The following is a 20,538-nucleotide window of genomic DNA, read 5'->3' on the forward strand; positions in this document are numbered from 1 at the left end:
AAACTATGTAAACATCATTGACGATAAAAATAGGGAACCTAACTGAAGCTATCTGTCTGTTGATGCACAACAGGCTTCCCATGAGCAACATTTCATTTCACTTCAGCGATGTCTGATTTGTGAACATACCGAACTTAAAAGTAGTTGTAGTGATTTATAAAAGACTTCCACATATTACTTTTTATGACATTAAACATTGATGCATTATAACAAATATAACAAATATTTGAATGCTTTTCCTCACCATGAATGTGCATTATAATATGCATACAAATTTATATATTTAATAATAGCAATACAGGAGCAGTAGTGCTTTATGGCTGTACGTTGCCAGGACTGTTATAAGAATATTCATTTCTCGGTTATTATTTATGTGCATAGTCAAAAACTGCTGTTTATTATAATTCCTATAGCGCTGAATTTTATGCACGGAAATGCACTGTAAAGCGGAGGTGGATGACATAAACAGACCATATACAGTAGCTCAATCTTCAGTACTCCGTACTGAAAATCCTGTGGACTTTCTAGGCTAACCCTGAACCAAATTTGTAGGTCATTTCAACGAATCCGTAACATTTATGTCACAGGGAAATAGTCCAATATATAAAAATGCATAAATATTAACTTTAAAATATACATTGTTTTATTAAACTTACTTGAAAAAGAAAACGTGAAACTAAAAATTTTTATTTGTTACGCTCTATGGGTTCATGAAACTATCACTATCATGAAACCATAAAATAATTGACTCATTCTTAGATTGTTCCAGACCTGCATAAATGTCTTTGTTCTGCTTATCACAAGATATTTGGAAGAATGTCACTAACCAAACAGATCTCATCCCCCATTTACTACCATATATGTGACCCTGGATCACAAAACCTGTCTTAAGTAGCACAGGAACATTTTTAGTAAAAGCCAAAAATACATTGTGTGGGGCAAAATTATAGATTTTTCTTTTATGCCAAAAATCATTAAGATATTAAGTAAAGATCATGTTCCATAAAGATATTTTGTAAATTTTCAACCCAAAATATATAAAAACTTTATTTTTGTGAGTGGACGGCCAGCTACAGGGCCTCGGATTAACAACTTCATAGGCGATTTTCTCAATATTGAGATTTCTTTGCACCCTTTACTTCCGGAGTTTTACTCTCTTGTATCTCCACCAGATATTGTCCCATCTTAACAACCCATATATCAATAAAAAGCTTAACTATTCAGCTTTCAGTTGATGTAAAAATCTCAATTTAGAAAAATTGACCCATAAGACTGGTTTTGTTGTCCAGGGTCACATTTACTAGTTTTTATTTTGTAATATTAACAAAATCTTCATTTTTGGGTGAACTATGCCTTTAGTGGATAAATCCCCCAAAAAGTATTTTTTGCATTTTTGTGCGATTATTACATATCCCATTTAGGCCATGCTTTACGAAAAATGTTCATATAATGCGATAATATTCATAAAAATGCGATAATATTCAAGACACATAAAGAAATCTAAAATGAACCATATACATTTATGAGGAAAGATGCTTAATTTTGAGGAGTTATATATTTCATAGACCAAAAGCAATGGCCAAAAAACTAAAAAAGAAGTTGTAGTAACTTCAGCTATATAAGGACTGAATCACACACTATAAGGGTACTGTGTTTTTATTCTCTTTACTTTACAGAACATACAGCAGCAACGTAACACTTCTTTGTCACCGGTGCACACACACCTGCAGAACAACTGCACCTCTTGTGGTGTGGAGTGGAAGGCAAAAGTATAACTTAAATATCAGGATACCACAGAAGTCTTTGCTAACAGCGTTAGGTTACATGACCGGACGTTCTATGAAGGAAACAAATCGATGTTAGCTCTCTGTTTTCTTTCTTTCGCCGTTTTGACTCATTTAAGTCATGCGCAACTAGCTACGCAGTCGTAGAAGGATTCGTGAATACGGACCGTGCACTGATCGAAGGTACCAGCTCGCACGTGCTACAGCTGCAGGAAGGCGTCGCCGTAGCAACCGTCACATACCCGGAACTTACGCCTTAGCCAATCTCTGTGCAGAACAATCACACGTGGCTGATGACGCCGCTGCAACATGGAGGCTCTGAAAGGCGTGTGTGACTTTGGGAGTAAGAAGTGTGGCCGCCGAGCCCGTGCGTGAGATAACGCGATCGTTCATATGTTGATCGGGCGTTACGGCAGCGGTAAACAGAGCTGTGTGTTTAGATCCGCTTGAGTTTGGTACAGCGGGACTGTTCCTCAGAAGACCCTGCAAGCGAAACATTCACTGACATGCACTGTAACGTGACTTCTCCGGGTGTCTTCTCATTATACCGCAACCGAATGTGAAGTGTGCAAATTATTTGTCTCTGTAAATGCGCCTTTTTATGTTTACACATATATTCGCGTGAAAGACCTGATTGATGATGATGATGCTGATGACACTTAAGAGAGTTCATTGACAGGGGTGTCATGGTCATACCCGCGCGAAATTTCCGGAAGTTCTGCGTGACATTTTGCATCGACTATTGCCTTCCCGATCGACACCGCTGCTGAGATCGGATTAAACTGGGCATCGGTGCATGTTAGATACGCTGTTCGAGTTTCAGGTTTGCAGGGATTCCTCGTGTTTGTGGTGAAAATGCTGCTGTCTCTGGTCGTGCACACGTACTCGTTGCGTTACTGGCTCCCGGCGGCCGTGATGCTGGGCACCGCTCCGGCTTACCTGCTGCCCTGGAGCGCCTGGAGGCTGCTGTCTGTCCTCCTGCCCTCCAGACTCTATCACACTGTGGATGATCGGGCCTATTCGTTCTATCAGAGCATGGTCCTGTTCTTCTTTGAGAATTACACGGGCGTGGAGGTTAGTGTGTACTGCTTGTCATCACTTTAATACTTTCATTACTTATTTAATCATGTATTGTGTCAAAATGATGCAACACATTCATTGTCATTCACTACCCCGAGTCTGTTCTTATAATAATAACTTGATGCTTTTCTAAAATATTTACATTAAAGCGATAGTTCACACAAAATAGAGGTGATCGGTTATTCATCCTCATGTCATTCAAAACTTGTTTATGAAATGCTTTTTGTGTCAATGCAACGGAAGTCAGTTGGGTAAAATGCTTAGAGAATTGTCCTATTAAAGAAACAACTCCCCCTTCAACTAACAATCTATAACAAGACATGCTGATGTTATGACATGCGCAATTTTATATCTGATGATATTAAACCATATTGAGGCAGGACATGCGTTTTTTAGAACAGGAACTTGGTTACAATAATATTTGAACTCCTGAGCGTGAATGCAGTAAATCCACGTTTAAAGAAGTCTGTGTTTAAAAGGTTTTAAATATTGTTGTGGGCAATGGGAGGCTTTGAAGTCGAAAAGGTTGTGATCCGCCGATTAGATGCAACAGCACTCGGGTAAAGATCGGGTAACACGCTGTTTCTGACAATCTCATATTGATCTCGAGTTCTCATACAGTTGTATTGCATACGTCGTATCTTCGAAGAGTGTTTAGTTTGATCACATAAAAGAGAGATACAGCTATACAAATATTTCTAGAAAAAGACGAGCTGCTGGAGGCGGGCTACAGCACGAGCACACAACACTTCGTGGCATTAATGCACGTACACGCCGTTTGCCAACAAAGGACAGACTTCTGACTTAGTTTCACTAAATGTCCGGCTCATCTTTTAGCGATGGGGCCGCTCCATCTGTTATTTTCAAACCGTCTCCAAATCCAGCGTTGATATAACATCCATCACTGAAATGCTGTGAAGAAAAAAACACACCTCAACTTCTCTCACTATCGCAAGAGTAGAGAGCTGCAGACCCACAGCGCAGCCAATCTTGAAAAGCGGGACTTCCTATCGCTCATTGGTTGACACGTGGGCTGGCTCTTTCTTTCGCACTGCGTGGGCGTCCTTTTCCAGGAGACGTGCCCAAAAAAGGAATAGGATCCCAGTTTCGTAACAGACTTTCCGAAACAAGTTGGAGTGCTGGGGGAGTGTATCAAGCACAGAAATACAATGTCATACGTCCAACTAGTTATCTAACAAGTTGACCATGTTAAGCATGAGAAGCCAGCACGTGTAGCATTGTAAAGAAGTCAGAATGCAAGAAACAGCATATTAACTTAAAGTAATAACAAATTGGTAACTGTTTCTTATTGATCTCAGAGAGCCTGTTACTGCAGATGCTGTTGTTTTACTGCTGATGTTACTTTGGTTTTCTCATGCCTCAGCTGATATCTAGTCTGGAGAAAAGCCCTGATCATTTACCTGTTATTGAACCATCAGTCAAAGCTAAAACTATGTTCCACATTTGGAGTCAATTCCTTTATTATTGTCCTAAAAACAGAGTTCAGGGCCTTCATTTAAGATGAAATGTTAAATGTCCTCTGTGGGGGAAAATATAAAATGCTTTTATGTTCATCTGCTGTAAAAGATCTAGACCAGCCTGTAAATCAAGTTCATCAGAGTCAGTTGTAAAAGTCAACAAGCAAGGTGAGTTTGAGAACGTCACCAACCGTATCTCAGTCTAGTGATACAATTTTACAGAGATATGCCGTTATCAAAATCAATGCATTATTCATAAATGGAACTGATAAGGCTTACATCCTGGTCGCGAATAAGAAATAGAGTTGAGTTTGTAGATTGTGAAATCAGCCACATCCAAGAAACCTTAACAGTTGCTCGATTCATAAACGTAGTACAGACATCTCTGTCAGACGCAACACAGACACTTTTGTTCCTTTGTCATTCTTTCGCGAAACAATAAATGAATGACATTTAGTCATTTAGCAGAGGATTTTATCCAAAGCGACTTACAAAGAGTTCGGGGAGCAATAAGCGACATGTCATAAAAGAGCAACAGTACAATAGGTGTTAATACAAAGTTACTAGTATAAACAAAAGCCAGACCACTACCTGTTGAGAGAAGAGAGAGGGTTAGTGTACATTTTATTTTTTTCATTTGTCTGTCACGTATTCACAGAAGAGGTTGGTTTTAAATAGTTTTTTGAAGGCTGTGAGAATGAACGACTCAATTGTCAAATTGTCAGACGTCACTGAGCCCAAAAGTTACTGTCCTGCAAATGTGTGCAAAATAACGTCCTATTTTTTCTTTTAATTCCAGGGGTTCAGTGTGATATGAGCATGTTGATATTGTAACCCATAGCGATAGTGGGAAGCATTCATCACACTGTAGCTCAGACACGATTTTATGTCATGAAGCGTTTAGAGTCACGACTTAATGCTTTTAAACAGCTTTTACGGTTAGAGAGATGATAGCCCCTCCGGTGTCGTTGCTATGCCTCGCTATTAATGTTGCGGGCATATGGTCTTGGTAAGCCCTATCTGCCATTTTAATGCTTCCCAGAAACCCCCAGTGCGCCAGTGAACTCCAGACATATGTTCAGGCCACAAACTCAGAATTTGATTGAACCCGAGCTACTTCATTAAACTGATTCAGACTACGCTGATGTTCTTCGATGATTTCAAAGATGTACGTAAATCTCTGTCCAGATTATAGTTTATGGCGACGACATACCAAAGAAAAAGGAGAATGTTGTTTACCTGTCCAACCATCAGTCCACATGTAAGTAGTGCAGCACCATTGTATTCTTCAAAGTACCGCAGAAATAGTAGAATGAGTAGTACATGAATGTGGCAACACACCTGACGCCATTGCTGTGTTCTCTATTGCAGCTGACTGGATCATAGCTGATGTGTTAGCCATTCGTCAAAATGCACTCGGACATGTAAGATACGTCCTGAAACATGGTCTAAAGTGGCTTCCGCTGTACGGGTGGTATTTCTCACAGGTAATGTACATGTTCATGTCAACACACGATACAGTGGTATCAGAATATTTGTGATGTGTGATCATTTCTGACGGGCACTTTTCAAACCGACACATTGAATGTAGGAATGCATTTCGTCCGTCTGCATTCTCTGTGATTCGACTCCATTGGTATCACTGGCACCATGTTGTTCTTCGACACATTTGTCTCGTCATAGTGCCTTTTGTGTTTTGTCTGTGGTTGAATTGAGCCGTTACAGGACTTTATTGCATGTCTTTCACAGCATGGAGGAGTGTATGTCAAGAGGAGTGCCAGATTTGACGAGAATGCCATGAAGAAGAAATTATCCTCTCAGGCTAAAGTGGGCACACCTGTGAGTATACAGTCACCCATAGCACTCGCTGAATGAGGGCTCTGTCTTTGTCCTGGCTCGTGAAGGTAGACATTTCAGGTGTAAAGTGAATGTAAAATTATATTCACAATCTGTTTTGCTTCCGTATTCCATGTGCAACAGGGTATTTGATGAGATTTAGTGGATTCGGAAATGCGGGGTTTAGTGCCGGCGGACCTGTAGAAGAAGCTGCAGGGTTGCTTTTCATATTTCCATGTCCGAATGAATGAGAAACATGATGTGATGCTTTTAAAATGTCTGTCAAACGCATACAAGTTCAAATATTACATTTTGATTATACAGAGAAACTTTTAGGAATAACACGCAGAAGTGGATTGTGCACAGTAAAATCAGTAGCATGCATTGAGAACGTAAACAGGATTCATTTTGATTTTCGATTGGCCCACGTTTTGGTGTATTCGTTTCATATTTTGTAAATGTAGTAGTATTAAGTACGGGAGTTCCTCTGCTTATGCTTCCTGTCTGTATGTTTTTCTTTTCAAGACTAAAATACTTTTTCCCATGACACTCTTTGAGCTATGCAGCTGTTTTATACAATGTTGCTGTCATACTGTGGGTTCGAGCCAAGCACTTCCTCTTTCATCATAAGCAACAGGGGCCCCGTGTGACATTCCCAAGTTTTGAATTTTCACAAACCGGCAGAGCTGAAGAATGCCCACCTACATTTGCCCTGTCCCACGACTGTGATTCCCCCATAATTCACTAACTTCAGTAAGTGCTTCACTTTTACGACTCTGTTACCCTATTTGTTTTCTTCACAGATGTATCTTGTCATCTTCCCAGAGGGAACCCGCTACAACCCCGAGTTCAAGAAAGTAATCGATGACAGTCAAACTTTTGCAGCTAAAGAAGGTATTTCTGGTCTTCCTGCGGTCACATTAAAGGAGTAGTAACTCCATTATAACAATCCTGTCTGTCTTCAGTTAGTCTCAAATTATTTGCTTTTAGTTATTCTTTAATTGATCATTTCTATTGGAAACAACGGAAGGTTTTTGAAGAATTATATTATTTCAATGTGATGACAATTTGCAGTTGTTTCATTGGGCGCACTTCCGCCCTGCGTTGGGTTATAATTTTTGTGTTTGATTTATATTCGTATGAATTGATTTTCATATTTTATTGTATCTAAATTGTATTCATTTAAAACTTTTTAACAGTTATTGATTCTTTGCAGAGGTCTACCGGAAGTTAAGCTTTTGCCAAGTGACGTTTGTTTACGTTGTTGCCACTGAAACCATCCATTGTTCATCCAAACACGAAACATCATGCCAACCCAGATATATAAACAATCTCCTTGAATACAAACAAATACTTTTTTTTTATTAAATGCCGTCACGTTTCGTATGTGCTGCTTAAAATGGTGCATTCTAAAGCACATATACATCCATCATTAAAATAATCCAAATGACTCCAGAGGGTTAAAAACGCAGAAATGAAACATTTGTGAGATCAAAACGATTCATATTTTATAGTTTAGTAATCAAAATTAAAGTGTAAATGCACAGATCCAAGCACCACATTCAAGACAAGACCCACCATATAAACAGAGAGAGTAAGAACTTGCTACTGTAAACAAGCGCATGTTTACATTAAAAAACAATGGAAACTGCTGCAGTGCAATGGAAATAACGCATTCTCTGCCTCGTGCCTATGGCCATATCACACCCATGCTGATAAAGAGCACTAACACACTCCTCCTCGAGCGATATTAATATATGACAAGTAGTCCTTAAATGCACGAGAGCCAATGATATTTGAAGTTGTTAACACATGATGACATCTATTGATGTTCGGATTTGTTTAGATTTTAGTTTCTCTCAAGTGAACATCATACAATTTTGTACTGTATGTCAAGTCTTTTAAAGCCAAGCAAGGCATTTAAATCTCATTCATGTCGGTGTGCAGATGAGAAAATGGCGCCTTTGGCAACACATTTGGCACAAGGTCACATGGGTCGTAAATTGAGCATGACTTGTTAATGAAATAAGCTAAACATATACTGGTATTTTTATGACATTCATTTAAAAACGCAACAGTAAGTGTGCACAATGTCTGAAACGTTGTTAAGAAGCCAGTCATTTATAGTGTTTTGTCATTTTCTTTACAGGACTGGCTGTGCTAAAGCACGTTTTGACTCCAAGAATGAAAGCATCACACGTTGCCATAGATGCTATGAGGGATCATCTGGATGCCGTGTATGACATCACTGTTGCGTATGAGGGAACTCTCACAGCAGATGGCCAGAGGCGTCCAGCTCCTTCGATGCCAGGTGCACTCGTGTCACACGTTTGATTTGCAGCCACAGATCTATGTGTGGTCAACTGAATATGGCACAGGAAAGAATGCGGGCACACGCTGATTGAGGCCTGCTATAATACAGATATGTGAATTTCCTGACACTTCCTGTAAACAAGCCACTCGTGCGACACGATATTTTCCATTGGTTATTGTTCCCAAAAACATTAAATCCGCAAGTGTTGTCATGCAGAAAACATCCTGTTTTTCACAGGAATAAACAGTAGCGACATTTAGGTAACTGTTATGATATTATGTCTACATCCTTGAAAATCAAAAACTTGCATGTCTTCAGAGACAGCACAGCAGTGGGTCTGTCACGAGACCAGTATTTCAGTAACCCATAACAGTTGCAGCAAATTTAACCGGTAAACACCAGCGTTTGATTCCAGTTTTAATACCACAGTGAACATGAATATGCTCTTAAACATAATCCTTTAAATACTAACACGAAAACAGAGCTTTCTCAAAGACTTATTCAGGGAAATCAGCTTATTAAGAACAAAAATTGCATTCACAATTATTTAGCAGATGCTTCTCCAAAGCGACTTACAAATAAGAGAGCTATTAACATTTGATCCTAGATGTCATGCAATAAAAATACAACCGAAAGAGCTACTTTTAGTGCTACTTTTACACTTGCACTAAAAACTGAACATTGTGCTTTTACAAAATAAAGAAAACTTACAGGATGCGCACAGTCATCTCCTTTCCTTTAACTTATTTGTGGAGAACTGTGGAAACTGAACCAAAAACCAAACAGCATATTGTCACCGTTTTTTCCTTTCATCTGTTAATCTCTTAATAGTCAAATATTCTGCGTATATTTATTCGGGTCGCATGTTTTGCATTATATATTGAAGGTAACTTGTTGTGATGGACACTTCAGAGAGAGATATTTGTGTTGTTGAGTAAATGTTGCGAATAGACGAACTACTAAAATACGGTGACGGATGAATAAATGCATAATTTGCCTGTGTTAAATTTATCGTTGAGCTTCTGAATTCTACACAGATGTTGAAGGCTGCGTTTTATTTCTTTACGTGCACAAATATTCACAACATCATCATTACGACAACTAGCCAGGTTTCCATCACTCGCATTTTTAAGTTTCGCATCAGAAACGAGTGATGGAAACGCTAACGCTCGCTTGAGGTTTAAAAGGGTTAATGCAAATAATGGAAGATGGAAACGATGTTGCCGAATGAATTCCTTCAAAAATGTACGTAACTGCACTATGAGACGTCGTAACTTCTCCCCGCCCCACTGACTTGCCGGATCTGCCACGCACCCTTATTCTGGGGCACCTTTGACTACCATACAATTTTTCCTACTATGGTCGTCACTGATGTCCCAGAAGGGAAAATTACTAACATTTTAACAAATATCTTTCTCTGTGTTTATCCGAAAAAAAAGTTATTTATACAGGTATGAAATTATATGAGCAAGTTATCCTTTTAAGAATGTCATGTTTCCATGACAGGTTTTATTTTCCATCATCTGGAGTCTGAAAGGCGGTCAGTGCCGCGGATTAGTCATTGCCTTTTTTTCGCCGATATTTTGACCGCTATATCCCACACTGTCAATAAATATTGCTTTAAATAATACTTTGTTCAGACAGATATTTTCTTACCGAGATACCGAGAACGTCTAGACTAAAACGGTGAAAAACAACCAAATGGAATGGTTCAGGATCTCATGATGACGTATTTTGGATCTCATTATTTACTGTGCCGGTTGTTTGTTTTTGTTGATTGTGTGCACTGCCTCTTCTGAAGTTGTGTGTGTTTTGGTAGAGTTCCTGTGTAAGGAATGCCGCAGGGTGCACATCTACTTCAAGCGTTTGGACATGAGGGAAATTCCTCCTGAACCCTTGTTCTTCCGCAGGTGGCTGCACGAAAGATTTGAAATCAAGGATCAGTGAGTATCCATCACCTGCTACACGCTTCAACGTTCATTTGTTTAAAAAGTGCAGCTGATAGCCTCTCTTTGTCCTCACCAATCCATATGTTATTGTCCAATGAAATAAAGGCACGACAAGCCCAAAAATACATGTAAAATGTAACGTTGGAGATGATATGGTGCAAAGTCATGGAATTGCTTTATTCAGTTATTAATCGTTTCACATTTCGTGCTCTTGGGTAAAAAAACTGTTTAGAATCTCAGTTCTCCGAGCTGCACATACAATGAACTGTGATGTAAAGACTAGTAATGTCACGCTATAGCAAAAATAGTTTATTTTGAAAGCCAAAAATGGATGTAGGTTGCTTTCAATTTTGTCACTGGTCACTTTGCCCTACTCTTCCTCTTTAGGCTTCTGACCACTTTCTACGATTCCGAAGACCCAGAAATAAGGTCCAGGTTCCCTGGAGAAGGTCGGAGGTCACCACTCAGTCTCTGTAAGACGTTGCCTTCACTCCTGATTTTGGGTGGTCTGACTTTACCCATGCTTTTAACTGAGTCAGGGAGAAAACTCTATCTCAACACCTGGATCTATGGGACTCTGCTGGGATGGGCTTGGGTCAGCGTAAGGCCATAACCAGCAAGCCATAAGAAAAAACATCCTCACGGCTAAACCAGCATTCAGAGATGTGAGGTTGCTTCTTTGGATAAGATTTAGGTTTCATAGTTTTGAGCTTTTGGCTCATAGCGTAACAAGAGGCTCATTTATTGTCCGTCTTGTAATACTCTCCCAGTTGACTGATGGTAAACTTTAAAACACAGTGTCTACGCTGCAAGCTAAGAATAAGCTGAAACAAACGCATGCTTTTATCAGTGACCTCATATGCTCGCAGGGAGGATGGATTTGTTGGTCATTGCAGTGCTTGTTTGTGGTGTAAACACTGTGTGATGTTTGTCTATCAGGAATGCACCGGTTACAAAAACAGAGCGCAGAGATATCATTATATGAAGATTTAGCTTTTGATTTCAAATTTTTTGGTCATTTCTGTTTGAAAAGTTTTTTTTTTAAATGTTCAACTTTCAATTAAGATTTTTGATGACTGGTGATTTTTATCAATGTGTATACAGGCTCGGATCTCTGTTAGTTCATGTGCTTGAGAGCATGTTTTATTTTTATGTGTAATGGTGGTGATTTCTGTTGGTTACAAATGGAGTTTCACGTCGATTATAATTTTGATTTGATTTGATGCCAAGACCTGAAAGGTCCATCAGATATGGGCTTTATATTGTCAGTGTTTGCACTATTGCTCAATATTTCAGATTGTTGCCAAACTTCAGGTAGAGGAAAAAATCTTTCACAAATTTCTCTGCCTCCTGTCGCCATAAACCTGTATTATTTTTCGTTCGTATGACACCAAAACAGAGATTGTGGAGAATCTTTTAGTTTTTTTTCATTTAACTAAGGTGTCCATGACTGTCAAGCTCCAAAATGGAACATAAATAATACATATTCACAGTCTTCTAAAGTAATAGGATGTAAGAAACAGGCCCAAGTTTGTCTACGGATGATCTTTCTCTCTGTCACATATTACTTTGCATTCAAATTCTGAAATGGTTTGACCACTGCTGTAGTTGGAAGGACGATAAGATTTAGCCGCAATGAAATAATTTAAAATGTCTCGGATAGAAGAGAATTACTATAATGTATTGTAGTCTTTTTATTGACCTTGAAATCTAATGGTCATTATATATTTTTGTTTTATGGAGAAAAGTAGGGTACATTTTATTTTGGGTTCCAAAGAAAATTGCAACACCCACTATCAAATAGATCAGTTAAATTCATTTTAATATACAAATGTAATCATTTAAATACAATAAATAGATTTTGAATATTTGCATTCTATTGGAATATCTTTATTAAAAGCCCACGTAATAACAGGAAGAAAAGTCTGGGAAATCTGTCATATCGTGCTATTTTGGTGTAGACTTTAATATCCAAAAACAAATCCCACAAGTATAGACACCACCTTGTTTATGCCTTTTATGTTGTACAAATGAATGAAATCTTACGCTTTGATGATAATAGACAAGTAAATATCATAAAGTTCTGCTGAAGCGTTTAATGGAAGGCACTTGGAGCTTCACTCCATCTATGTAATTGCATCTGTGGGTAATTTATCTCTTCTGAAAATACGAGTTCCCACATTAAAATGATTTGTTGGCTTACAAAAGATTGTGCTTGCCCATGGATTATACTGTGTGGTTTGAAATATATTCTGATGGGAGGGTTAGGGTTAGGAACAAGAATGGAACACTCGAAAATTAAAATGAGTTAATGGGATTGAGATGAAATAATGTCCGAGTTTTTAACCCCAAAGTCATTCAAACTTAAAACCTTTAATGGAATCAAGTCCTTCTTTATCTAACAAATACAACTTTCGGGGATGTAGGAAACTAAACACACATTTTACCCCCAGCCCCAAATGTTAGCAACGTAGAAGGCACTTCTTATACTTCCATCGAGTTTAAATACAGATTGCACAATATAGATTACACCTGCCTGCATGTCAATAGGCTGTAAGTTTTGATTCAATTGATTCACTTATGTTTTCAGCAGAGGGCTATTTGTTTCATAATAACTCTGTGGGGCCGTTTTCCGGACGGGGATTATTTTAAACCAGGACTAGGCCTTTGTGAAATTATGCTATTTACAAAACACATATGACTGGTGGGCATCTTAAGACAAAACAACCGCACTGATATATTACAAGATGTGTTCGTGCAAGTTGTTTTCAATGAAGACACCTCAAACATTTAAGTTAGTCTGGGACTAGCCTTAAACCCTGTCCGGGAACACCGCCACTATTTGTTTTATGCTCTTTCCATAATCTAAATGTAACCAATGTGGTGTTTTTACATAATTAATTCTACCTCCTAAACTTAATCTACATTTACCATAAGCAGTGTGTCCTGTTGTAAATGATTTTTTTTCTCTTGTGGGTTAATATCAGCTCCGTTTGTATATGTATTGTCATGTGTATTGTGTTTCAGACAGCTTAGAAACGTTGGAGATTTTTTGTCGTCTTTTCAAAAGTCATGGGCAATGATGGAAGTATGTTTTAGTGTTTCCACGGTTCACACAATTAAAACAAATCTTCATTTTCAGTTCTAATTGTTGTTTATCCTTCATTTAAGAATGACAATGTGGCTTTTGTTTCACATCATTTATATTTGATAAAATTGCTGCAGCACATTCATTTCTCACCAAAGCATCTTTTGGGCCGAATGGAGACGGTCTTTTACTCCAGTGTGGATCGATGTAATGTTAATATTCGAAGAATGTTATTATTGTTGCCAGTTATCTACCATACCAGACTAGTGTTTGAAACAAAGACTTTTGATATTTTGTAATATGAGTGTCACAAAACTCAAATCTACGCCTCTGTGTTTCCCGATTCACGAGGCTCAACTTATCCTTGTAGGCTTTGATCTTGTGTATTTTTTTACTTTGTTATTCAAACACAATCCTCGTGATGCTGCAACAACCCTACTGGTGCTGCATTGATGCCTATCCTTTAAAGACTTGTAATGCAGTATTGTTTAAATCGCCATATTAATGTCAGCCCAGCAATACCTCTCATCACAGATTTATCTAGAAACACTACATCCCATTGTCTGTACTTGGAGACGTTCAAAATAAAGTTGTTGTTTTTTTCATTCTGACTAATGTCATTTTACCTATGAATGTAATGGATTGTGGGTCAATAGGTCAAGATTGTTTGCACATGAAGATTGAAAATCTAATGTCTGCCTTTGACTATCAGCCTACATTGTTCATTTTGGTGTCTTTATGAAAAAGAGGTTCAATTCTTTTTTGTTTACTCGGATGTGGAGTCTCACTGTTTTGTGCATGTCAAATGTTTTTTTACATTTTATTCTATTAGCATTTAATGAACAGGAGTGTTTTAAACGTGCTAGGCTATATGACCTATGGATTAATCCTTAAATTGATATTTTTTTATATAATTAATGTATTTTATTGTGTTTATCCGTGTTATCTTTTTCATTATTAATCCAATTGAGCTGTACAAACAAAATACCGGCAACGATTATTTTATGTTAAAGAAATACATATCTAATATGAATATAAAATATGCTAGTTATTTTACGTACTGCATACACACCCATATACGCCGAAACACACCAGACTGAACTTCCTTTAAAAACGATTTTTTTCCACGACTTTTATTGTGCAAATGTGCTCCAAAACGTAATAATAATCAACTCTCTTCCGGATTTGGCGTCATCGTGACGTAAGTTCCTAGTTATGAACTTCAGTTAGATATTTGCTGGTCAATACAGATAAACCGACATTTCATATTCAAGTCGCTGCTGAATTCCAGCGTTTGTTGAAATACCCTCAGTTCACCCGCGCTTGTGGTAATGTTGTTATTGACTGTGTGTTACAGAGTTGTTTATGTTGAATGTAAAATGTATCTGTGTGTTATTCTGTCAAATATAACACTGTGCGCACGTCAATGTTCAGTCTATTCCAGCTCACGATGGCAGTAGATTGGCTGGGCTTCGCTTACGCTGCGGCTATTGCGCTGGGAGGATTTATGGGATATAAAAGAAAAGGTATACGCGTTGTTGTTTTGTGCCATTTTGGAGATAATGTTGACGATGGTGCTTTAATCGACTATTAACATTTATGCAACTAGTTTTCCCTGAACGTTAAACACTATTATATTAAAACTAGTTTTAGATGTTGAGTTCAACTATGGTTAATGAAGCAAAAGCATGGTTTGTTTTCATCAAAGAGGTACACATGTTTGGTCAAACTTAGATTTTCTTTGAGATGTCATGCGAATGCCACAGTGTCAAACAGAACTTCCGTGACCTAGACAGCAGATGGCGCCAGTGTGCGGCACTACCAACAACACTGTACTGTCTCGAGGAGCTGTTTCATATTTCTTCTTCTGTTTTCCATTCCACTCATTTTTACAGGAAGTGTAATGTCATTAATTGCTGGACTGTTCTTTGGAAGCGTGTCTGCATATGGCGCATATAGAATATCTTTTGACCCCCATGATTACTGGCCTTCTTTATGTGAGTACACAATCACCAAGATGATCTACTTTTTATTTTCTCATTCATTTTCAATTTGTTTAACTACTGTATACGTTTTAACTGTAGTTGCTTCTGGTTCACTGGCTGTTGTGATGGGAATGAGATTCAGGAATTCTGGAAAATTGATGCCTGCGGGCATTATGGCAGGGTTAAGGTAAATCTGTTTATATCCGTAAGTTTTTAAGGCTCCGTCATGGTAATATCAGATGTTGCTGAAGCATGACGCAAACTATTCAAAGATTAAAGTAGCAGGTGACAAGAAAAGGCATTGCAGGGCAATATTTTGTAATGCACTACTTGGTGTTTGTCCTGCATCATCAATAAACAAACTACAGTTAGTTCAGAACGCAGCTGCCAGAGTTCTAACCAGGACCAGAAAATACGATCACATCACCTCAATGTTATCAACCCTTCACTGGCTACCCATTAAGTATCGTATTGACTTTAAAGTTCTTTTAATCACTTATAAAGTATAAATAAAATTGAGTTGAACATTTTGAATAGGAAAAATAAAAACACTGAATTTATGCTGATGTTTGACTTGCTGATGCTTTTATATATATATATATATATATATATGTGTGTGTGTGTAAAGTCAATGTGTGATTGTGTTCTTATTTCAGCCTCCTGATGGTTTTGCGACTTTTGATCTACTAGGAGTTACATGGACGGACCACATTGGGACTATTTTGACAATGTAAACCAACTAAACAGTTTGCAATGTTTATGCGGTGTGTGCATTCCACATTAACTTCTCTGTGTACATAATCTTGTAACTTGTTCATTCCAAATGCATGTCATTGTTAGTGCTTTAGTTAACATTAACGTGTTAACATTTGACTAAACGCTTATAAATGTTTAAGTAACTCAATGTCATTTTATCAAATAAAAACTCCAAAAGACAACCATGTATAAGAGTTATTGTACATATTTATTGTAAAATGAAACCTATTTAAGAAATGTATTCATGATTAACAGAATCCACGATTCAATTTCTGTTTGATCCATAATTTGTCATTTTTAAATGGGATTCCTATTTAAATAAATGGCTCAACACTTCCTTGACAGTTGTCACATAAGCCTCACCAGGTGGGGATTTTCTTGCACTGCCGGGCTGGAGGAACTTGCTGATGGCTGGTATGGCCTTTATTCTGCCCTGGAATTCCTGAAGTTAAAGATTTGTCATTTAAATTTGACCAAAGACACATTATTTTGGAGCATGGAGAATAAATCTGGTGTAATGTGTCTCAGCACCTGGAGTTTGGGAAACGTTGAAAGTATTGCAGGGAATAATTCTTGCAACATCAGTGTGATCTCAAGGAGAAGAACGTCAGCACGGCTCAACTGGTTTCCCACAAGGAACTGATCGTGTTCAAGAGCCTACCAAAACAGCTACGTTATTGCAAAAATATTAAACTGAGTGTAAAATTGCACTTTCAGTACCTTCTCAAACACCGGAAGCAAGCGTTCTTTCGCCTTGCTCTCTATGTTTGTCAGCTGTTTCTGCTTGTTGTCAGGTGGTAAGAACGCCAAAACTATAATCAGATCCATTAAGTCACCGATTCCTTCCACATACATGTCAATCCTGCAAGACAACCCACATGTGTTCAATGATATACTGCGTGCTCAGGTGTGGCCAGAAGCAAAGAAGCTTGCTGGCAACAGTAGAATCTGCTGAACAAGTGTCTCACGAATCATTGATATTTACAGAGCCCGCTCTTTGAGATCCTTTCCGTAGAGGTTGTATTTTCCAGCAATGTAGTTCAAGATGGCCTTTGTCTGCACAAGCTGCATTCCGTCTATCTCAACCAAAGGCACCTGGTTAAACATCAGGGCTCCATCTAGATCAACAAAACAAAGAAATCCATGTATGATTCTCTTGGCACCCAAATGACTCAAATGCATATTGTACAAGTGTGTTTGCAGCATATATGTGCACGTGCTGTTCTAGACCTAAGAATTGCCCACAACATTTCTCATGACAACACACGGTGAATGGCTGAATTGTGTTTACTAGACGGAATGAAAGAAGTAACGCAGACGTACCATTGATCAACTTTTCAAACTGCTCCCTTTTGGTTAAAAACACTTCCTCAAACTGTAAACAAACACAAATCTTGTCATGTTCAATAAGTCAAGAGGTAAGAATATCCAGAAACATTTGCTTACATGCACGCACATCTGTGGTGTGTGATGTAATTGCAAACATGTGCATAACGTTCACGCAACAAACCTCAACTCCAGCTGCAGCCAAAAGCCACCGGACTGACTCCATCTTCCCTCTTCCATCGAAGTAATGCAACACGATCTTTCCAGACATTTTCACACAGAAAAGAAACTTTGAGTGACTAAACAGATATCACGTAAGTGGGTCGGTGTCGCGTAATGTACAGTTTCCGCGGTGGGCGGGGTGAATGTGAATATTCATAGGGTTACGCGGTGGGCGTGGCCTTTTGAATTGCGCACAAGCGACTTGAATGGAGTGTGTTGTGCGCTCTTCCCTAGTTTTGCATGTAGATTTGTAAAAAAGCTTTCTCGTGGTTTTTTCTTTTCATATCTTTCATTGACTGCAATTACTCTCATACGTGGTCCCATGCATGTTCAAATTAAGATTTGTTTAAATGTTCTCTTGTAAGTTTTTTAGGCTAGAGACTACAACCATTAAAAAAAGAACAATGAGCAGGCGATGGGTGTTTGTAGGTGTTTTCCATTTGAGCTAAAATACAATTTAGGAGAGAACAAACGACAAAATGGACATTTTAAACTATTGCCCTGAAAAGACTTTACTTCTGGTACTTACACACACACACACACACAGTCAACTTATCCCATCTCACAAAGATCCATTTTATTTTATTTTAAAGTTTTAAAGCAGCTTTGCATGACAAAAATCGAGGAAATAATTTAGATATGAAGTACATTCACAGCACAGCAAGAACGAGTGCATCTGTCAGTCACAGGGATTGGCATAATCTCTCCACTGATTCTCTGAGACTGGAACTGGAGATTATATGAACATCCTGAGGTACGGAGCAAGGGCAGACAGAGAGATGTGAACTGCAGTTTATGCATTTCTAACAGCACGTAATTATTACTGTTATCTGAATTGAATCTTTTACGATTAAAGACACAGGAAACATTCTGTAAATTCTGGCTAAAGAGATGTACTTCATTTGGACGTAGGCAGGGCTGGACTGGTAATCTGGCATACCGGGCAAATGCCCGGTGGGCCGACGCACTTGGGGGCCGGTTAATATAATTTTTTTTTTTTATTTGCCAACGACCGCCCCATAAAGCAGGGACAGCGGCCCATTGGTTCATTATCCATACTGACACTGGGCTGGCCCAATCATCTCTTAGGGTTAGGGCTCCACCCCTCCCCCTCGGTTTCCTGTGTCAAATGCAGTCAGTGGGTCAGAGCCAGAAATCTGTGGATTTAGGATGGAGAAACAAAAGCGCAAGGGCAAGGGGGGTGCGGAGAAGTTGCGGGCCAAACAAATACAAATTTTAGAGGTTGATGCCTCAACATGTGCAAAAATAACCGACATGTTAAGTGCTGTAGCTTCAGTTTCCAAGCCTATAGTAGCTTACCTGATGAAATTTTGCAAAAACAGGTGAACATAGCACATGGAGGAGAGGTGACTAGCCATGGCGGCACCCAGGCAGAGGAGTAGGTGTCTGATAGTGAAGTCAAGGAGAGACAGAGTGAGTAGGAGGGTGTACTTGAAACGGTAAGCAGTGTTGGGCAGTAGCGTCGCTACAAGCAGTGACGCTACAAGCAGTGACGCTACTAGCTTAACTACATTTTTCAGTAGCGTGGTGGTAACGTCGCTGTTTTCTGAATCAAATAGCTTTTCCGTAGCGAAGCTCTTTTGTTGATCAAGTAGTGCGGTAGCGTCCACACAAGCTAACGTTACATATTACCAAACATTTCTGAAGAACAAGCTCATATCGGAAACACAACAGCTAAGGATCACCGATCCTGGTCCAGTAAGTGACCCCACCACCATACAGGGACCGGCCGGTGACTTCTTCGTGTTTTACGGTAAACAGCTTTTTGGTGCATTACTGCCACCTTCTGCTCCCGACGGTGACATCACAGTGTGTGGGCCTGGTTGGGCCACGACGAAGATGATGATTTACCTAAATTAATGAATATTATAGTAAGACAACATAATCGTTGTCGCTATTATAATGTCTGTCAGATTGTCACCTACTGCACTAGCCACTCAGTCAGCTAAAGTCAAATAACACAGCATAAGCTATTTTGCATTGTTTTTGTAGCTAGGTTAGCAGAGTTAACTTATTCAATTGCAACTTCGGCTGATTATTCTAATGTTAACATGGAGCACATTGTAATTGACAGAGTTGCAGAGAAGTGCAAGCTACTGAGGAAACTGCTGTTATTGTAAGGCGAGTTAAGATTATTGATATTATTATAAAAATATTCATAATATTGTAGACTGAAATGTGACTTGTTATTCCCCCTCTCTCTCTCTCTCTCTCTCTCTCTCTCTCTCTCTCTCTATCTCAGGATGCCCTCGCGTTTGTAGTTCATTGTCTTTGATGTTCAGAGCACCATGGAGCCATTTCCACTAAGTAAGTATAAAATATGTGCAACCATCTCTCTACATTGTTATATATTAAAGATACTTGTTTGGGGATCATTTTTCTCATTCAGTTATCATTCTCGTCTCTCTCTCTCTCTCTCTCTCTCTCTCTCTCAGGCTGCCCTAACTTTGTGTAGGCCCTACTCCACTGCCACCTTTGGTCACCACGGAGTCAGTCAAGAGAGAGTGAGTACACTGGTCCATGGCACTTAGTTCTCAGCTTTGTAGGGGTTTTGGGGAATGGAAAAGTAGATATGCATATCTACAGGGACCGCAAGGATGGTGTACCGGTTGGTTGTGTCCGACCGATTGTGGTGGGCCGGTCTGAGCAAAAATGCCAGGGCCCTTTTTTTATCCCAGTCCAGCCCTGGACGTAGATGA

At 38.9% G+C, this 20,538-nt stretch overlaps 2 protein-coding genes across 4 annotated transcripts; one reads left to right on the top strand and one right to left on the bottom strand.

The window, feature by feature from the left end:
* Positions 1-2,062: 2,062 nt before the first annotated feature.
* On the top strand, positions 2,063-16,457 carry LOC306903987 (1-acyl-sn-glycerol-3-phosphate acyltransferase epsilon-like). Of its 3 annotated transcripts, XM_079473572.1 has the most exons (11): positions 2,063-2,858; positions 5,531-5,603; positions 5,714-5,829; positions 6,092-6,181; positions 6,982-7,072; positions 8,328-8,489; positions 10,312-10,435; positions 14,964-15,055; positions 15,425-15,526; positions 15,614-15,701; positions 16,171-16,457. In XM_079473572.1, exons 1-11 carry the CDS (start codon positions 2,640-2,642, stop codon positions 16,202-16,204), a joined length of 1,191 nt encoding a protein of 396 aa, XP_079329698.1. In that variant the 5' UTR covers positions 2,063-2,639; the 3' UTR covers positions 16,205-16,457. The 3 variants fall into 3 exon arrangements, with proteins under 3 accessions (XP_079329698.1, XP_079329696.1, XP_079329697.1); XM_079473570.1 differs by lacking the exons at positions 14,964-15,055; positions 15,425-15,526; positions 15,614-15,701; positions 16,171-16,457 and adding an exon at positions 10,829-14,133; XM_079473571.1 differs by lacking the exons at positions 2,063-2,858; positions 5,531-5,603; positions 5,714-5,829; ... (2 more) ...; positions 8,328-8,489; positions 10,312-10,435 and adding an exon at positions 14,747-14,857.
* Positions 16,458-16,459: 2 nt separating this feature from the next.
* Positions 16,460-17,975, bottom strand: LOC306903988 (glutathione S-transferase 3-like). Its single transcript, XM_079473573.1, has 6 exons — positions 17,781-17,975; positions 17,594-17,645; positions 17,256-17,388; positions 16,991-17,132; positions 16,802-16,927; positions 16,460-16,712 (listed from the first exon to the last, which is right to left on the bottom strand). Exons 1-6 carry the CDS (start codon positions 17,865-17,867, stop codon positions 16,581-16,583), a joined length of 672 nt encoding a protein of 223 aa, XP_079329699.1. The 5' UTR covers positions 17,868-17,975; the 3' UTR covers positions 16,460-16,580.
* Between the last annotated feature and the right edge of the window lie 2,563 nt (positions 17,976-20,538).

The sequence above is a fragment of the Barbatula barbatula genome (genome assembly GCF_947034865.1).
Source record: "Barbatula barbatula genome assembly, chromosome: 14".
Taxonomy (NCBI): Eukaryota; Metazoa; Chordata; class Actinopteri; order Cypriniformes; family Nemacheilidae; genus Barbatula; species Barbatula barbatula.

Excerpts from the sequence above, each read along its gene's own strand:
- LOC306903987 (XM_079473572.1), top strand. The coding sequence starts at position 2,640 with ATGCTGCTGTCTCTGGTCGTGCACACGTACTCGTTGCGTTACTGGCTC. Across the intron at positions 5,604-5,713 it reads GTCCAACCATCAGTCCACAT|CTGACTGGATCATAGCTGAT; the intron begins GTAAGTAGTGCA and ends TCTCTATTGCAG. Across the intron at positions 7,073-8,327 it reads AACTTTTGCAGCTAAAGAAG|GACTGGCTGTGCTAAAGCAC; the intron begins GTATTTCTGGTC and ends TTTTCTTTACAG.
- LOC306903988 (XM_079473573.1), bottom strand. The coding sequence starts at position 17,867 with ATGTCTGGAAAGATCGTGTTGCATTACTTCGATGGAAGAGGGAAGATG. Across the intron at positions 17,389-17,593 it reads GTTTGAAAAGTTGATCAATG|ATGGAGCCCTGATGTTTAAC; the intron begins GTACGTCTGCGT and ends TTGTTGATCTAG. Across the intron at positions 17,133-17,255 it reads GATCTCAAAGAGCGGGCTCT|GATTGACATGTATGTGGAAG; the intron begins GTAAATATCAAT and ends GTTGTCTTGCAG.